This window comes from Gallus gallus, chromosome 24 (genome assembly GCF_016699485.2).
Source record: "Gallus gallus isolate bGalGal1 chromosome 24, bGalGal1.mat.broiler.GRCg7b, whole genome shotgun sequence".
Lineage (NCBI taxonomy): Eukaryota > Metazoa > Chordata > Aves > Galliformes > Phasianidae > Gallus > Gallus gallus.
The window spans coordinates 1,709,914-1,729,586 of record NC_052555.1 but is presented as its reverse complement, the minus strand read 5'-3'; the positions used below and the strand labels follow the sequence as shown (position 1 = coordinate 1,729,586).

Here is a 19,673-nt window from a genome sequence, read left to right as displayed (position 1 = left end):
ACTCCATCCCCTGAGAATGGCTTCTGGCTGCCCTGTGACGTTCGCTGTGTACGGCATCTCTGGGATCAGAGGGAAGTGATGCAGCTCAGCCCTTTGCCCTGCCCTCACTCTCTCTTGGGGCATCGCTACCCGCAAAGCTCTGTTTGCCAGGTTCTGCTGCCTTCATTTTCCTGCCCGTGGTGCATGGGAAAGCTGTGGACTCCGTGGAACACAAACTGCCTACAGACAGCTCTTAGGGCACCTCCTCTGCAGGCAGCCTGGGGCTGCTGCCATCCCACAGAGTGCTCCAGACAAGGAGCAAGGCATTATTTTTCATGTTTCCCCTATCTCAAGGACGAGACATGGACAAACCCCCTGAGCAGTCCCCCTGGGTTGCACTGTCTGCTCTGAAGCACGTAGGGGAGACGTGTCTGTTGTGTCTCCTGCCAGTGCGAAGGGTCAGATGAGAGAAAGCAGAGAGGGCCGGGGCTGGTGGGGAGCAGCAGGATGCTTGCTGCTGTATGGAGGAGCAGGGCAGTGTGGGACACCCCAGCAGTGGGATGGATGCCGTGGCACAGTGGGGTTCTGCAGGGCTGCACCTGGCTGCTGCCTGAGCTGAATGGAAATGGCAGGGATACGGATGACCTAAAGAGGACTGGTAATGAATGAAGAGAGGTGGGAGATGCCTTTTGACCTCACACGTATCAATATATAAATGCCTCAAATTCAGATCCTACTTTGATTTTTGCCCAGAGCCTGCGCTAAGGTGGATCCCTTCTCACCCAGACCTTACCCATAGCCCACCCTGACCAGGAAATGCTGGTGTGAGTGGTTGGCATCTGAGCACTCCTCCTCCCACCTCCCCCTTTCCTCTCAAGCAGCTGTGAGAAGCAACAACTCCTTTTCTCTTATTATTTCTTCATCCATCGATGCAATTCCAGGGGTGAGAAGTCCGAAATAAAAGGTGAGCGAAAAACCTCACACCTCCTCTGGACATTCCCGCTCACAGAACGAATAGTTGAAGATAGATGGGCCAAGAGCTGCACAGCAAAGATAGCGAGGAAGGGTTGCAGCCAGGGGAGAGCTGGCGTTGCGGCCCTGCAGCCCGGGCTCCATCCCAAAAGTTCAGGCTGTGCTCTCCCCGCTCCCCACCACATGGGCAGGAAGGAGGATCCTCTCCAGGGGCTGAAGATGACTCAAAGCGTGTTGTTAAGAGGCTTTCCAGGAAAGAAAGGCATGGAGAAAAGCTGAGTGTGTCTGGATAGGGTCATCGAGGGAGAGAGCAGCAAGGATCCCGAGCACGTGGAGGTGACCATGTGGCCCACATGGCACCACTGGTGTCTGGTAGGGGAATGCTGAGAGATAAAGAAAAAAATCCTAACAAGTTTTTGCCTGATTTCCAGCTGGTATTGCAGGTCCTGGGGTGCTGCTAGTTCATATATCTAGAAATCATCCCAAATTCCCCTCTCTTCATCCCCTGGTATTCAAGGCTTGCTCCACTTTAAGGGAAGATGGCCATGGGAACAGCAGCTTTCAGAGAATCCTGGAATAGAATATCCCAAGTTGGAAGGGACACGTGGGGATCGTTGAGTCCAACAGGGTTTTTCAAGGATGCTCTGAAGCAGCAAGTGGAAATTTAGGGGAGATAGAAGATGGCCCCATGTATTCCCCCAAGCCAATATCACATTTATTATCATCCGTAAACACCTACAGCTCAGCCCAAAGGTTTATGAGCCAGGACTACGCAGCCCTAACATGATACACATCTCCCCAAGAAGGCTCCATCCCCGATGGCTTAATTAATTAACTTCGTGTGATGCTCACAGTACAGACACCCCCACCAGACATGCCTGCACACACCAGGTCTGCAGATGAGATGGGGGTAAACCCAAACCACTGTCCCGATTCTACATTCCCAACCCCCATGAGTGCAGCGGGGCAATAGGGGGGGAAGGGGGATCGTGCCTGGTTTGATGCTTGGTTGGCTTTTTTAGAGGAGTGATTTTCGGTACGGCTCCCCGGATTTCTCTGGCGCTAAGCCTGGGGTGCCTCCAGCGGGGCAAAGCGCGGCTCCGAGTCATCCCGTGGCAAGGCTGCTCTCTGCTGGTATGGCGAGTGATGCGACGCGATGCTTTGCGTTTGAAATCAAAGTTCGGCTGAAAATAGACAGTAAAAGCGTGGGTGCCGGCAGGGTGAGGAAGCTGAGTCTGCGTCCTTTGGGGTGGAACCCCCGCGTGCCTTTGCTTTCGGCACCCAGCGATGCTGTGAGCGCAGCACCCACCTCTCGTGGGGCTGATGCAGCCCTGCAGCCCTCCGGCCGGGCGCTGCGATCAGCTTTTAGAGTCATAGAATCACCAAATCAGCCCACTTTTAAGGGGCCCTGTGGGAATTACAGCGCTGCGCCGCGGGATGGGTAAAACTGCTTTGTACGTGGAAATGAGGGGTTTGAGGCATTCGATGCTGAAGAAGCAGCACTTGCGAGCCACGGGAGCCCTCTCGTGGCTGTGCTCAATGCATTTACGTTGGGATCATCCATTCCTCTCCTTCATCCAGCCCCTTCTCACCCCAGCTCTCCAGCAAACCCAGCCCAGACAGATCCCCAAGAGCAGCTCCCAACCTCTGCAGGGAAGGCATTTCCCTGAGGATGGACTGGCAGGACACGAGCCCAGGACCCCGATTTAAACCCCAGATGAATGTTCCGAGCGAGATTTCTTCCAACCCGCTTTAAGAGCAAAACGAATGGAAGTGGTTGCGGGTGCGCGTCGTCCTTCTGCCTTGCGAGCTCTCCGGGCTGCGGGGCGGCACTGACACCCAGCGGCGATGCTCTGCAGCGGAGGGCTGAGCTCCTCGCTCTGCTTTCTCCCAACCGTCTGCGCCATGCTGGGATGAGGGCTGAGGGCAAAGCAACCGGGATGAACAGACTCAGCAGCCTGGCGCCGCCAGCCCGTCCCCAGAGGGCACAGCAGAGCACCGCAGAGATTCCCCACAGGGTACAACCCGGTTGTACGATGGACCTCATCCCCGTGGCCAAAAACCCTCAGGAGGTGGGTGCTGGGCAGCACGAGCCCAGGGAGACACAGAAGGGCACAATCACTGCATGGCTGTGCAGGGCTGGGGACATACAGAGGGGAAAGACATTCGCAAGCTGCGAGATCAAAAGGGTCTTTAAATCACAGTGACTGCACTAATGGCTTTCACGTGCTCAGACAGCCCTATACGAAATGAAAGCCACAGCCAGTGCTTGTCTATGGGGTGAAGGACACCAGCACGCCACGCTGAGAGGGTCTGAGGCGTGAAACCCCAGAAAGTGTTGAGGCGCCCCATTCTGCCCGCAGGAGTCACAGCCAGGCGTGGGTTCGCTGCCTTCGAGCTCGTAACGAGCCCAATGAGGCTCATATCAGCCACGAGGAATTCCAGCTACCGTGCGCTGAGGGCTGCTAATGAAAACCAGCGGTGCCTCAGAGCGAAGAGGCAGCCACGTCCTCCGAGATCAAAGATGCGGCAATGAGAGCGGAAAGCAGGGAATAAATTGCATCCTGTTGGAGAGACGTGCCCTGCATCGCCTGCAGCCTTACCTGGCCTAGTTCAGCGCAGGGGCACCCCTCTGCCTTCCTGCAGCAAAGCCTGGCTGTCAGCAGGCTCCTAAAGCAGCTTTGGGGCTGGAGGAGGCAGAGGCATGGCTCGCTTTTGGCTGCTGGTCCTGATTTGTGCTTTTCTGCTGATTTTCAAATGCAGATCTGAACTATGACAAAGCCCCTCCAGCTGCAGCAGGACAGCTGGGGGAGAGCAGCCAAGGCCGGGTGTTGGGGAAGCACGTTTGATATGCAGCCTCTCAGAGATGTCCCAGGCTGAAGCACACCGTACGTTGTATTTCTTTCCTCCCTTCTCCTCCTACGGCTGCAGTAAACCACACTTTAAAAAGACAAGAAGCAATCAGAGCCTTGGCCCCAGGGAGTGCCGCTATTCGGAGCCTCTGTTTACTATATAGGTACGGCTGTGGCTTTTAAGTGGAGATAATAATAGCAAAACAGATGTAAATACATCCTCGTGTGGAGGGAGCGCTGCCTGCAGTGGCCAGGAGCAATTTCCCAGCCACAGGAAAGCAGAATTCCCAGGAAGCTGTGATGCTGCTTCACCCATTCGGATCTTTTTAGGATTAAGCTAAGGACAAAAGAAAAACAAAGGAAAACAAACACAAGTGAGGACATGGAGCAGGATAGGACGTGCCACCCTCTGACCGCAGCAGGGACATCCCAGGATGTCTCCGTGCTGCACGGGGAGGCCAGGAATCTCATGAACTAATGGGGAAGGAGAGTTTAGGAGGAAAGAAGGAGTAATCTGTAAGCAGTAATTTCCCTTGCTCCATTAGAGCGGGTTGTTCCTGGTGCTAAGCGGGTTCCCAGCCAGGGACAACGTGTGTCTGCCCATCTCCCAACATTTGCCATCTGTGTACACGGGACAGTTCTGCCTGGGGTGCAGTCTGAGACCTTCACACTCACTGCCTGCAAAGGAACGTGGATGTGGAGATTAAAAAAACAGTTCTGAAAGGGGGGAGATATGGGCTTTTAATGAAGTCACGCTTCCCCCAAACGGACAGCAGGAGCTGGCTGCGTTGCTTTATTCTCCCAGGCATTTTCCACCAGTCTGATTTAGCCACCCGAGCCCATTGCTTTGTCCCAGCCCAAGGAAAGCCCATGTGGACCCAGCTGTTGGGGCACGGAAACCTCCATGTTTGTCACTGCTGGAGCTCCCCTGGGGCCGCAGCCCCATCCCTGGCAGAGCAAAGGACGTGGGAACCGCGGGGCCAGCGCTCCCCAGGCACCTCCTGCCCCGCGGGCTGCACAGAGATGCTCTGCAGGTGGCAAAGGCCTCGTGCTTCGGAGCCGTGTCCCGAGGAGCACAGAAGGGACACCCGGGGAGGTGGGGGAGGACTCACCCCGGGGCAACGCCTCTCGTGGTGGGGGGAAAGCGGCAGCAGGACCCCGGGCCGGGGCAGGACCCCGAGCGGGCGGGCGGAGGCTGGCCTGAAGGGGTTAATGCTGGGAGAGTAACAGGCTGAAGTTGACACTTGGAGGCAGGCGGGGCTCCCGGCGCCTGATTGGCCTCAAACCCCATCCAAAAGTGCTTTTTTTTTTTTTTTTTTCCCCTAGCTTCTTTTTTTTTTTTTTTTTTCTTTCACTTCTCCTCCCCCGGCCTCTGGCTGGCAGGGGAGGGGAGTGGGGAGAACAGCGAGAGATCAAAAATAAACCTCTTATGTCAAAGCCGGGGGAGAAAGTATAAATACAGCGGGCTCCGCAGCCGGCGCGGAGGCTGCGGGGGAGGCAGCGCGGGGCCGAGAGCCCGGCGGGGCCGGGATGGGGCGGCGGGCGCTGCTGGGCGGGCGGGCTCCGCTCCACCTGCTGCTGCTGTGCCACGCCTGGGCGCTGCCTCCGCCGCCGCGGGAGGCGCAGCCGCTGCTGCCCGCCCGCCTGCCCGCTCCGCCGGGACAGCTGGCGCTGCGCCTGGCCGCTTTCGGCCGCGCCGTCGTGCTTCGCCTCCGACCCGACGCCTCTTTCCTCGCCCCGCGCCTCCGCCTGCAGCGCTTGGGAGGCCGACGGCCGCCGGGCCGGGCCGCTCCTCGGCGGGGCTGCTTCTACGCCGGGACCGTCGAAGGGCGTCCCGACGCTCCCGCCGTGCTCAGCCGTTGCGGTGCCGGGCTCCGCGCCGCCTTCCTGCTCGACGGGGCGGCGTACGCCCTGCAGCCTCTCGGGCCGCCCGCTCCCGGCCCGCCCTGGCGCCGCCCGCACCGCCTCCAGCGCCGCGCCGCCCCGCCGGCCCCGACCCGCGCGCGGCCCCGGCCCGAAGCCGCTCCTGGGCAGCCGCTCCGCCGCGCCCGGCGCTTCGTCTCCGAGGCGCGCTACGTGGAGACCCTGCTGGTGGCCGATGCGTCCATGGTGCGCTTCTACGGGGAGGACGTGGAGGTAAGGGCTGCCGCCGGCCCCCGTGGCCCCTCCTGTCCCCATCCCCGATGCCGCTCCGTTGCCTAATTTCCCCAACCCCTCCATTCTTTCGGGGGCGATTTTCTCCCCCATCCATTCCTGTTGTCCCTGCCTTTTCTTGTCCGCGTCCCCGTTCCCACCGCGTCTGTCCCCTCTTGTCCTCTCCTGTCTCCGTCCCCACTGCCTCTCTGTCACCTCCTGCCTGTGTCCCTCCGTCCCCATTGCATCTGTTCCCTCCTGTCTCCCTCCCTCTTTTTTCTCCTGTCCCCTCTCCCAAGCCGTGCCCCCGCTCGGCTCCCGGAGGGGGTCTACCACCCCTTAACGCGCAGAGGAGTGGCCACGAGGAGGGGTTCGTTGTCTGGGGGACCCTTTGCAAACCCAGCATCCACCCCGGCGGGCACGGAGATGCCCCTTCTACCCCGTGTCCCTGCGGCGGAGGGACAGAGGGTCTTAAAGCCATTCCTCCCGTCGGGTCGGAGCCGCGCTGCCGAGTGATGCGCCGAGCTCCGTGCTCGCAGGCAGCCCGTGCACATCGCAGCCCTGCGCCCGAACCACCTGCTGCAGCCGAGCGGAGGCTGCGGGACTGCGGCGCTGCGAAGGGTAGGGCTGATCCCGCAGTCCTGGTGTGCGCTTGCCGTGCTCAAAGAGGCTCTCATTGGCGAGCAGCTCCGGTCCCTGATTTTGGGGAGGTCGCCTCCTTCCCGTGCCTCAGTTTCCCCATCTCTTGCCTGCAGGCTGTCTGCAGCCCCGAGCTGTGTTGTGCCCTGAATGCTGCTGCGCATGAAGGCTCCTTTAGGTCCTCAGGTCCAAATGTTGCTCATACAGTCTGAAATCTGTGGATTTTTGCACCTGGTGACCATGCACTGAAGTTGCTCATCCTCTGGGCTGGCTGGGTACAGGGCTGGTGGAGGAGTCCTTGTAGCTGAAGCACCTGAAATCACCATCTGCACTTTGGCAGTGTGCCTTTGCCACATTGTCCTTTTTTTTTTTTTTCAGGTCTCCCTCCATTTCTCCATTCCTGCTAAAGCAGAGCTTTCATTCCAGCCCTGCTCAGGCAGTGCCTGACCCTGAGAAATGTGGAGCCCTGCTGCTCCAGCTGATCTCAGCTGCTCTGCTGGTGCTCAGCAGCACTCAGGTTTTGTGCTTTGGGAACTTTTGCTTGCATAGCCCCAGGCTGGGCTCTGGAGCTCCAGAGGGCTCCGAGTCCTCATTGCAAAGGATGGAGAAGCAGTGGATGGTGCACAACACCCAGAGGTCTGCATCCTCCTACAGCTGAGGCATTTTGGGGAGGAAATCAAGAGAATGCCCAGCTGGGGAAAGAGCCAAATCCCTCTGTGCAGAGCTGTGCTGTGGCTGAGCTGCACAGGGTGGGAGCACTGGTGCTGTGCCCCAGAGCGTGGGTGATACCACAGGGCAGATGCACAGCAGCTTCCTCCTTAATTACCTTAATTATTTTCCAGTCTGCTCAGCTCCCTTTTTCCCATCTCCTCTTTGTCCCAGAAAGCAATATCTCTGCAGCATCTCTGAGTGCTTCTCAATTGGAAGGAAGTTTCCAGAGAGAACACTTGGGATGAACAGAGTGGTAACGTTTAAGAATTTGGGAGAAAGCCTTTCCAACCATGTGGCAGCTCTTAGGGCATGGGTTTCTCCCCTGAGATTTTGATCTCAGCAACACAAACATAGGGAGAAACTCCCAATGCCAGAGACAGAACAGCTGCTTGCTGCTCCCTAAGGCACCTGGGGCTGGGGAGCCAACAAGTGCTGGTGATTACAAGGAGATGCCCAGGCAGCAGGAACGTCGAGTCCAAAGCACCCCTTCATATTTCTGCTGTGACTTCTCTTCCTGTAACCACACTTCAACTGCTGAATATTTATTAAAGGTCACAAGCATTGTTTGCATTCCCTGTTAGTTTCTTGCATAAGCTGTAAGAGATCAAGTAGAAAATAGTCACCATGAGATGCATTCAAGCATTGCAAATTACAATCAATGTCATTCTGTTATTAGGGAAATGCTATTAGTGATTTATTTTTAATCAATCTGTGCCATAGATTGAGCCATTATAACTCAACTGTTAACCTAATTTAGATAACAAGAGCTTGATGGAGGCAGAATTGATACTCACATAAACCGGGAAGGAGTTACGAAGTGACAGCAAAACCAGGGCTGAGATTTGGGGTCTGGGTATTGCTCTGAGCTGAGGAGTGCAGGAAATGGGGTTGGGGAGAACTGGGGGCAGAGGCACGGGGTGCTGCAGGGGCTGTTTCCTTGCTGTGCGCCTGCAGAGCGATGCTGCAGTGCTTGGGATGCGCTGGGACACCTACAGCAGCGCATGGCTATGGAAGTGGCCGCAGCATCCCCAGCCAGTTGGCAGCAGGGCCAGATTCCTGCGGTGGGATTTCTCTCATCTCTTGGGTGCAGATGAGACGTTCTCTAAGCCTCCCCCTGCAGACGGATGGCTGCCGGCCGCTCTCCTTGCAAGCGAGGAATCTGCAACCCCTGCTGTAAAGGGCCGGCGTGTGGGGGAGCGCAGCAAAACTGGGTCGGGCTGATTAAGCTGGGATTCCTCTCCTGACTTCTGCGGTTTTTGCAGGCAGATTTATGAGGTTTTAGGAGTGTTGTTGCAATCCCTTCTCTCTAAGACCAGCACGTGGGATCACTGACCACAACCAGGGTCCTGCTGCTACCTCTGCGATGCTCAGACCTGCTGCCAGTGTGGCTTGGAGGCAAAGGCCCTGATTTTGCAGGGCATCCGGGCTGGGGGGCTGCAAGCAGATGTTTTGGGGCAGGAAAGCAGCCTGGGATGTCTGTGTGTGTTGTTTCCAATAGCCGGGCAGCCCTTGTATCTGGCCCTGTGTTTTCTTCCTTCTGTCTGTCTGTGCTCCAGAAAGCTCAGTGTTTCTTTTCCCCTTGCAAAACTGCTGGCTTCCAGGGAGGGGAAAACAAGAAGGTGACCTTATGAACAAGCAAACAAACCCACAGCCCCACTACAAGCTGGGCGCAGCAGCTCTCCTGCTGTTGGTCCTGCTGGGAGCTGGGAGGCAGCTGCACCCTGCTGCCCTCCTGCATGGGTGTTGGACCATCATGTGCATACCACAGTAATAGTGTCTAAGCATGGTTTCTCCCCTGCAAAAACACTATTTTTAAAGAAAAAGAGAACAACAGAAAACAGTTTGGGGATCTCTGCAGACTTCCAAGTTTTTCCTTTGGAGAAGGACATACGTAGGGATTTTGCAAGAGGCTGTATTGGAAAGTGAAATCCTTCATTGCTGGCAAGTTGTAAGCAACCGTTTCAGTTCTTCATGCTCTGTCTTATTTATTTTTTCATTGCTGAGCCTAAACATGGGGCCAAAGGTCTCATGTTCAGCCCCAGCTCCCAGCCCTTGGCTGCAGCAAGGAGGTGCAGGTGTGCTGCTGCTCTCCCCGAAGCACTGCAGCAGCCACCCAAAACCCAGCGGGCTCCCACTCGGTCTGAAGGTGGGTATAAATAGACACCAGATGGTGGAACAAGTGAATCTGACCTTTTAATCTGCGCTAAATAGCTGTTTGTTCGGTTCACTTTCCATCCTTCCAGCTCTTTCTGGAGCTTTGTATGTGAAGGGCAGGCGGGTGCGTGTTTTCTGAGCTCCCCATTCCCACTGCTGGCATAATTCCTTGGGTTGGTGTAACCCTACAGAGTCATGTCCGGGGCTATGGAAGCTCCAGGGGGTAATTTTGGGAATGCTTTATGCTACCTGTAGGTAGGTCCCCCATGGGATAAACAAATCCTTCATCCGCTGCAGCAAATGGCTTCAGGTTGGATTTAAGGATAAATTTATCTTCTGAAAGAGCAGTGCTGCACTGCACAGCTGCCCAGGGAGTGGAGGGTCACCATCCCTGGGGGTGTTCCATAACCATAGGGATGTGGCACTGAGGGATGTGGGCAGTGGGCACAGTGGTGTGGATTGGGGATCTCAGACGTCTTTTCCAGCCTGTATGGCTGTGTGATTGTAAGTGGTTGCACTCACAGGGACCTCATCTGCATGGTGACTTCTCCATGACACTCATTGCATGTTTTGGCCGGGATGTGAGCCATGTCATGGAGCACTGGCCAGTCTAAATAAAGTCTGCTGTGCTCCCACCAGCCTCGCTGAGGCCGCTGTTGTGTCGCAGCCCAAGGAAGGCTTCAGCTGCATTTGCTGAAGCAAGACATCTGCTGATGGGAAGGTTCCAGGGATGTGCTCCTGATCCCATCTGGGGGCTCTCAGGGCTCCCAGCGGCGCAGTGCAATGCAGTGCTGGTACTGCAGTGAGACGGGCGGGCAATCCGTCCGGGGACGAGAGAAGCCACTTTCTCTTTCACAACACTCACTGTTGTGTAATGGTGCATTTTTTTCTCATGACTCCGGGTCTGTGAATGCGTGCCAAGCAGAAGAGGAATTTCGATGCTCTGATAAGATGTTTACATCAGCCGGAACGGTGCTGGCTCATTTGATGTATGAAGTCATCGCCGGCTGTTGGGCTGCTGAGTGGAGGATGCTGCTGGGCGAAGCTTTGGTGTGGGAGCCCCACAGTCGCAGCCCCATTCAGGAGCTGAGGCTGTGATGGGAAGGGGCAATGCATGGCTTGGCCTTGTGGGCTGCTCTGCAGGGCCCAGAACTGTCCTTAAAGAGCAGTGGTGCTGGGTGTGAAGGGCAGAAAATGGAGTGATGCAGATATGCCCGTGGCTTCTGCAGGCACGGGGCGCACAGCATCATGTATGGGAATGGCAACACCTAGTCCTAGTCAGCCTAAGTGGATGTATGACTGTTTGGATGTGGTAGACTCCGTAAATGGGTTTGATTTCTTGTTTCTTAGTAAAGATAGGTAGGTTAGCAGTCAGACTTGATGACCTTAGAGGTCTTTTCCAACCTAAATGATTCTATGATTGTACAAAAATAAGAGAAGGTGGCAGGTACAGCACACCCCTTTGGAGATATTTCACCCGAGCTTTCTCCCCTCTTGCAGAACCACATCCTGACCCTGATGTCCATGGCAGCTCGCATCTACAAGCACCCCAGCCTGAAGAATGCCATCAGCCTGGTGGTGGTGAAGGTGCTGGTGGTGGATGAGGAGGCAGCAGGGCCGGAGGTGTCGGACAACGGTGGCCTCACCCTACGCAACTTCTGCAGCTGGCAGCAGCAGTTCAACCCGCCGAGCGACCGGCACCCCGAGCACTATGACACTGCCATCCTGCTCACCCGACAGGTCTGGGGTCCCTTGGTGTGGACGCTGGGGGAGATGGATGGGGTTTTGAGATAGCTCAGAGGGAGAGGAGAGCTCCTATTGCAAGCCATGGAGCTTCCAGTTGGCACAAATCAAGCCAATTTGGGAGTTTAGTGCAGTTAGGGTGTGGACTTTTGGTTTGCCTCAGCTTCCTTGGGTGCTGCCTCCCAACAGGATTTCTGCGGGCATCAAGGCTGCGACACGCTGGGGGTGGCAGATATTGGCACCATGTGTGACCGCAACAAAAGCTGCTCGGTGATCGAGGATGAGGGACTGCAGGCTGCCTACACGCTGGCTCACGAGCTGGGTAATGTGTGCCCTTGTGGAGCTTTTCTGCTTTTTTTCAGCCCATTGCCAGCATCTCCGCTCTGGGTGTCACCCTCTGCAGTGCTGACTCGCTAATTAATTTGCTTGATTTGCTTTAGTGGGCATGGTGGTGATGGGTTGATGGTTGGACTCGATGATCTTAGTGGTCTATTCCAACCTCTATGATTCCATGATTGCTTCTGTTCTGGAAGCAAATAGCATTTGCAGCAATGGGAAAAGGCTGTTAATTAATACGAGATGCTCTCTGCTCTGCAGGCCACGTGCTCAGCATGCCCCACGACGACTCCAAGACCTGTGAGCGGCTCTTCGGGCCCCTGGGCAAGCACCATATGATGGCCCCGCTCTTTGTCCACCTGAACAAGAGTCAGCCCTGGTCACCATGCAGTGCCATGTACCTCACTGAGTTCCTGGACGGAGGGCACGGTAAGGCTCAGCTCAGCAGAATTTAAAGCATTTGCCTTGATTGCTTGGGCTCTTTACAAATTCTGGAGGGTGAAGGGGGTTCATTCAGACCACAGGCTGAGCTCTGTCCCCTTATCATCTTTGAATTGTTTGAGTTGGAAGGGACCTGGTCCAACTTCCCGGACACCTACAGCTCAATCAGATGCTCAGTGCCTGGAGATGGTTGAGCCTGACCTTGGATGTCTCCAGGGATGGGGCATCCATCACATCTTGTTGTCCTCTTCTTGGTGTCACCTATGGGACCAAACCCCGGCGCACCTCCATCCTGATCCATGCCCCCCCCCTTGCTGCTTGCAGGTGACTGCTTACTTGATCCCCCAGCCCAAGCCCTCTCCTTGCCCTCGGAGCTACCCGGCCGAGGGGCCCTGTACAGCCTGGACCAGCAATGCCAGCAGATCTTTGGCAAAGACTTCCAGCACTGCCCCAACACCACGGAGGAGGACATCTGTGCCCAGCTGTGGTGTAGGACCAGCAGTGGAGAGCCGCTGTGCCACACCAAGAACGGCAGCCTGCCCTGGGCTGACGGCACCCCCTGCATGGCAGGCGGGCTGTGCTGGGATGGAGCCTGCCTGCCACAGGATGCTCTGCAGCCCCAGGTACTGCAGGACAGTGGCTGGAGGGGTGGGATTGCACCTCTCTGTATTTGTGTGTTTTCATATGTATATATGTTTACCACTTGCTGCCCGATGCCCAAGCACCGGCAACCCCCAAAGCCAGCTCCTCCCAGCCTTATTGCCCAGCACGGTGCTGTATGGTATGGGACATCCCTTTGGCTGGTTTGGGTCAGCTGTCTCAGTTCTGTCCCTCCCAGCTCCTCATCCCCCCCGGCCCCTTCGCTGGCAGGGCAGCACAAGGAGTGAAAGGTCCTTGGCTCTGTGCAGCACATCCACATTGTTTCTCCTAAATCCAAAACATAGCATCACACCAATCACTGCGAAGAAAATTAACTCTCTCCCAGCCAAAACCAGGACAGAGCTCGTAGAGGATCGTAGAACCAGGCTGGTCCTAACCACAGCAAGCAGTTCTGCAATTAACTCTGATAAAAATGATTTATTTGCATTGTTTTACTGGAGGAATTAGCAGTGATTCCTGAGCCAGTCAGCAAACTGCAGGCTTCCAACACACGAACCCATGCAACAGCTTCACGCAAAGCACGCGCTTAAGTGCTTTGCTGGATCCAGGCCCCGGTTTGCAGCACAGGGAGAGGATCTGAGGGCGGAGGGGAGGGGGATGGTTGCACTTTTTCCACCCTCGCAGCCTCTCGTGGCCTCTTGCAGCCGGCGGTGGATGGCGGCTGGGGCGCGTGGAGCCCGTGGGGTTCGTGCTCACGGACGTGTGGGGGCGGCGTGCAGTTCTCCCACCGCCACTGTGACCATCCCCGGCCCCAGCACGGCGGCCGCTACTGCGAGGGCCAACGCACCCGGTACCAGTCGTGCCATACCGAGGAGTGCCCGCAGGACGGTAAGCCCCCCGCTGCGCCCAAAGGCACGTTCACCCACTCCCCGTGCTTTTGATTGCTCTGCAGTTTGTTGGATACAAGCAGCATCTTCCTCTCCGCATGCTTCCACCGTCCTCGCGTCTCTTCCTCATCTCTGCTGAGGAGGATGAGAGTTCCTTGTTTGCAGCACAGGGCTTTTGGGTCATTCTTTTGCCTTTCCCTTTAGGCAAGAGCTTTCGGGAGCAGCAGTGTGAGAAGTACAACAGCTACAACTTCACGGATCTGGACGGGAACCGGCTGGAGTGGGTCCCCAAATACGCCGGGGTGTCCCCCCGGGACCGCTGCAAGCTCTTCTGCCGAGCCAGGGGAAGGAGTGAGTTTAAAGTCTTTGAGCCCAAAGTAAGATATCTCCCGACGTCGGTTCCCAACGTCCATCTTTATTCCCATTTCAGAGCAAATTCCTACAAATCCCACGCTCTTTCTCCGCTCTCCCCAGGTGATAGATGGGACGCTGTGTGGTCCAGAGACCCTGTCCATCTGTGTGCACGGGCAGTGCATCAAGGCTGGCTGCGACCACGTTGTTGGGTCCTCCAAGAAACTGGACAAGTGTGGGGTGTGCGGCGGCAACGGCTCAACCTGCAGGAAAATATCCGGCTCACTCAACCGATCCAAGTAAGGCACAGGGGAGAGCAGTCCCTGGAGATGGGCGGGGGGGGGGAAAGCAACATCAGGCTGTAGGAAGGGAGCACGGGGACATTTGTTCCTCTTGAGGCTGTGATTGGAAAAGCTGCTTTGGCTCTGCAGAGCTCCTGACCCGGCAACATCTGGCCGGGGAGCTTTGCTCGCTCCGTGCCTGCAGGCAGCCTGGGGGTGCTGGGCAGATGTTCACAAAGCCCGATGTCTGCGTAAGCGCTTCCTACGCTCGCCGCAAAGGAAACGAGATCGAGTCAGGGCTTAGCAAAGAGCAGAGGCAGCGTTTCCACAGCTGGGCTCCCCTGCACCGACCCCACGCGTCCCCACTGCGCTGCTCTGCTGTGTCTGCATGGAGCAACGGGTGCTGCTCGGGATGCGGCTCTGAAAGGTGTTGTGATGCAGAAGGGTGAGCTGCATGTTTGACACGGTGCATTTTGCTCTCGTGCAGCAAAACCCCTTCCTGCTTCTCTCTGCTGCAAACCAGCACGATGCTGAGGAAACCATCCCCCTCCCATTCCCCTTGACTAGGGATATCAAAAATCCTCAGCTCCATAAGGTCCCAGGATGTGAGCAGCCCTTTCTGTTGCCCAAAATCTTTGCTGCTTTGTCATGGAGCTGGAGTTAATGCATCCCGCAGAGGCTTTTGCTGAACAGATAGTAACAAAGCCCGGCACATCCAATTCCATGCGGCGAGGTGACTCACTCAGTCAAATTAGATTTCCTAAATGGTTTCCTTCCAGGGAGCCAGATGAATGGAGCTTCCATTCTCCTATGAATTGTTTGTGGTTGACTAAAGAGAGATTAGCGTGGTAGCTACAGCCAAGAAGAGATCCCATTAAGATCAGGGTTATGGAGGCCAGGGCGACTGAGAGCAGGCTTTGACCCTGAGGCTTTGTTCCAAAATACTCTGACCATAATTCCTGACCGCAGCGTCAACCTGGGGAATGCGTGTGAGCCCCCTGCCAGCTCCACGGCGTGATTCATGTGGGGGGACGGGGTGCCAGGGTGGCATTTTGTCACTGTCACCAGGCAGCGTTGCAGCACTGGGGGCACGCGGGGACGCAGCCCTGAGCCAAGGGAAAAGCAAAGTGTTCCCAGGGGTCGTGCTCTGCAGAAAAAAAACCTCCTCCGGCACAGTGTCCTCAAATGGAGCCTTTGGCATCGGGATGGGGCTGCCAACCCTTTTGAGAGGAGCCTGGGGTGCCCGGTGCAGCGATGCCCGCCTGCGGTGAGCGGTATTTTTGCTGCCCCAGTTCTTGCTGTTTTCTAGGAAAGGCTTTCCAGTTGGCACCAATGTGATCTGAGGTGGCTGCGCTGTTAACTGTTTGGCTCCTGATGGGATGTGAGCAGTGACATCTGGCCAATGCACGCAGTGCCAGCAGCTCCCAGCTTGTCTGCCCCCCTGTGCCATCAGCAGTGGCAAAGCCATGGGGGCACTTTGCCTTAACGCTGCAGCCATGTCAAACAAAGGGGAGCAGGGGAAGCATAATTTCCTACCAAGGCTGATAACTGTGCTAATTTGTTTGATTGCATTGCTCATTTTTGTGTTTAATTTAGTAAATTCTTCCAGCCTAGAGCACATCTGGCACAACTGCAGCGTTTCCAGTTCTGCAGTGCTCTTGGGTACTGAGAGATAGCTTCAGAGCCATGATCCCCCTTGGAAAGGCCAGGAAAATAAGCATATTCCCTCACCCCATGCAGGTATGGCTACAATGACATCGTCACCATCCCGGCTGGGGCAACCAACATTGACATCAAGCAGCGCAGCCACCGTGGGGTGCGCCACGATGGGAACTACCTGGCCCTGAGGACCCTGGAGGGCAGGTACCTGCTGAACGGCGACTTCGCCATCTCAGCCATGGAGCAGGACATCCTCATTAAGGGCACCATCCTCAAGTACAGCGGCTCCATGACGACCCTGGAGAGGCTGCAGAGCTTCCGGCAGCTCCCGGAGCCCCTGACCGTCCAACTGCTGACCATCGCCAGCGAGGTCTTCCCACCCAAAGTCAAGTACACCTTCTTCATCCCTAAAGACATCCCCTTCAGCAAGCAGAAAGACAAAGAGAAGAAGTCGGCCAACGTCATCCGCCCGATGCTCACCTCGCAGTGGGTGCTGGGCGACTGGTCCGAGTGCTCCAAGACCTGTGGCTCTGGCTGGCAGAGGCGGACGGTGGAGTGCCGGGATGTCGAAGGCCAACCTTCAGCCACCTGCGACCGAGCCCTCAAGCCTGAGGACATCAAACCCTGCGGTGACGTCCCCTGCCCGCTGTGGCGCATGGGTCCTTGGTCGCCGTGCTCCCAGACGTGTGGCGAGGGCGTGCGGACACGCAACGCTTCCTGCATCCACTACACCGGCACCGTCATCGCCCCGGAGAAATGCAGCTCCCCGGGGCCACCGCCAGCCACTGCCACCTGCCTGCTGCGGCAGTGCTGAGTGGGGACGGCGGGGCACAGGGCTGGGGACGCAGGCCACCTCGTGCCACCGTGCTGCAGGCTTGCTTGAGGACGAGAGCCGCTGGTAGCCCGGCGGTTCGTCTACCTCAGAAGGGGGAATAAGGGCAGCAAGATAGGGAGGAATCTCTTCTTTGTGTCCTTTCTTTCCTTTTTGGCTGGCTGGGGCTGCGGGTGCAGAAAGGATGGGGTGGGTGGTGGCGGTGTGGGGCATGGTAAAATTGGGGCTTCTTTGCAAAAGCGCTGTTGTGCAGCTCAGGTCACTGTCCCTGCCGTGCGGCAGTGTGGGTGTGTTGAGCATTTTATCGGCTGTGGTTTTTCAGCTGGAGATAAGTGGCTCGTGTGGCTGGAAGGGAATGAGCCGAGGGCTGGGCTATAGGCGGTGGTAGTGGCTTCTGCTGGATTTATAACCTAGGAGGTGCCAGAGCTCTGCCTCCAAACATCCCCCGCAGCCGCTGTTCCTCCCTGAGCTGCAGCCCCACCAGGAACACACATCTCCTCACCTCCATTTCCCCAGTATAAAACCCATCCCACCCCTGTTCTCACTCGCAGGGTTGCCCCAAGGATTAATTAAAGCTCCGCAGCGCTCTGGCTGTGAAATTCCTGTTGCTGTCCCTGTTCCCCTGCGGAGCAGACATTTGGCTGCGCCCACATCCCCTCTCCCATCCTCTTGGCTCTGCCTGCCACACGCTCACTTTACCAGCTGTGCTTTTCGTTTTGGAGATGAGACCCAACTGGTGCCACCGCTCAGCCCCAATCCCTCGAGCCCAGGGCAAACGAGGATGCTCAGCCCCAGAGTTTGGCTCCATTTGGGGCTGGAAGCTCCACCAGGGGAGTCCCGCAGGGCTGCAGCTCCTCTCCCAGCCCAGACGCTCTGGCCGTGCTGCAGATGCTGCTCACTCTCTGACCTCTCCCCTTTTGAAGCAATCGCCTCTCGCTGGACGTGTGCTGGCAGAAGCTGGAGCCTTGGGAGCAGGGCTGGAATTTGCAAATGTTTTGTCACTGACATCGCACGGTGGGTGGATATTTTGGGATTTTTGCTACATCTGACTTTCCCCATTTGCAAAATGAAGCTGCCTCATGGAGCTGCTTTTGGTCCAGGAGCTGCTCGATCCTCCGCTGCAGATGGGAGGGAGCTTTTGCAAGAAGGGCTGAGCATGATGCAATTGTTTTGCCAGCGTGGAGGTGACCGAACAGCAGGTCCATATTGCAAACCATGCCTTGGGGGGAATCGCTTTTGTCCCCATTGTGGCAGCAGGACGGAGGCTTTTCAAGCAGAGAGCTTGCCTTGTCTGCAAGGAGGCTCTGCTGTCATTCACTGCACGGAGATGTGAATCTGGGCAGCTGCAGGGATGAGAGGGATGTGGATTTTGGAAAGGATGCACATCTTGGAGAGGGAGGGAGGTTCTGGAGAAGGATGCAGATTTTTGGAGGAGATGCAGAATTTTGGAATGGGATACAGATTTAGGAGAGGGGGTGCAGACTGCTTGGAGCAAGGGAGGTCACTTCAAAATTCACATGGACCCTTCTCTGCTGCTGTGCCCACTGTGCAGGTCTGAGATGGGGATGGAAGAAGAGCCCTGGCCAAAGCTGTGCTGTAAAATCCATCCCCTAGGAGGGACGTGGACCCCTCTGTGGGTGTCACCAAGGGCTGCAGAACCAAGGACTGCAGGGGCCAAACGTTTTGGCTGGGCTCTTTTTGAGAAAAGCCAAAAACAAAAGCCAGCTGCGCAGTCTGGATCCAGAGCTGCTTGGGCTGCAGTTCAGACCTACCTTCGGGCAATGTTCTCTGTCTGCTAATTAATCTCCAGGAATTTAAGGCCTCTCGCTCTAACAAATAGCTGGATGCTAAAGTCATGTAGCCTCGCTGGGTTGTTTTCTTTTCTCCTTTGCAGCTGAGAGGGTTTTAACTCAAAGGCAAGCATGTGTTTCCTCTCCAGCGGTGTAAGCAGCATCCATTTAGGATGGGGCAGATATTTCAGCCTGAGACAGTGCCAAGGAAAACGTCTGCATGTATCAGCCCTGCACAGGAGCTCTGCAGCCTGCAAAGGCCTCTCCAGCTTTTCACATTCGCTCTGCAGTGCCTCCCCTATGCAAAAAGCTCCCCGCTGCATCAGACCCCACGCTGTGCCCTTTGTTGTGCCCCTGGGATGCCAAAGGAGGAATGCTGCAGCACAGCTGCAGGCGCCCACCCATGGCCAAGACAGGCTGGTGGCTCCTTGCAGAAATATTGCTCAGTTTGGGCCTTCTGGGGCTTTTTGGGGGGCTGGTGGGTCCTGCCTGGGGACATGGGGTCTGCTCGTGCCTTCCCATAGCAACACATAGCCTTTATGCTGATTTATGAAAGAGGTTATATATTAGGATATATATGTGTATATATGTTTCCCTTCAGTGAAGGATTGTAGCAGTGTACTGAGCCTTTTGTGTATTTATTACAGATTCCTGGTTTGTTTTGTACAGTAGCTGTCTGAAAAGGAGAGAAACATGAGACAAAAAAACCGGACTGTCTGTGTTGAACAGTTTGACCGTGCTGCTCCCACGTCCCTCCACCAAAGCATCACTCCTCGCATGGCCCCGACAGCACCCAGTGTCACCCTTGGGGTGCACAGATCCCATCAGCTGCAGAACAGATCCGGCACAACCAAGCTCGGGACATCCATTGCAAGGGGAAAAAAAGTATCATTTTCTGAATTTATCTTTGTGTTTGAGTTTGAGGGCAACTCTGGTTGTGACTCTGCCTTTACCTCTTCAATAAAGGGTTTCCTGCCTATCTCCTCTTGGCTTTTATTAACGCTTTTCTCGGGCTGTTTTCTAGTTCCCTTCCCAGCAGCAAAACAAAGGGTGAATTTGTTTTTAAGGTGCTAAAGGATGGGCAGCAATACAGCGCCCTGGGACGTGTCACACCGATGGACACCGCTGCATCCTGCCCAGGGCCCCCAGCACTGCGCTCTGGGACCTCCTGCTGCAAAACAGGCGGAAGCAGCGAGCAAAGCTGAGCCAGCAGCACATTTTTTTTTGCAGCGGTAGCAATCAGCATGCTGGTGGCTTCCTGGTGGGACAGTTCCTGTGCGTGCACTCCGAGCTGGACTTGCACGCTCCTGAAG

At 56.2% G+C, this 19,673-nt stretch overlaps 1 protein-coding gene across 1 annotated transcript; it reads left to right on the top strand.

The window, feature by feature from the left end:
• Positions 1–2,371: 2,371 nt before the first annotated feature.
• On the top strand, positions 2,372–19,339 carry ADAMTS8 (ADAM metallopeptidase with thrombospondin type 1 motif, 8). Its single transcript, XM_015298130.4, has 9 exons — positions 2,372–5,939; positions 10,941–11,180; positions 11,373–11,505; positions 11,781–11,948; positions 12,285–12,583; positions 13,265–13,448; positions 13,652–13,824; positions 13,922–14,097; positions 15,820–19,339. The coding sequence occupies exons 1-9, from the start codon at positions 5,334–5,336 to the stop codon at positions 16,550–16,552; spliced, it is 2,712 nt and encodes a 903-aa protein (XP_015153616.2). The 5' UTR covers positions 2,372–5,333; the 3' UTR covers positions 16,553–19,339.
• Positions 19,340–19,673: the final 334 nt, after the last annotated feature.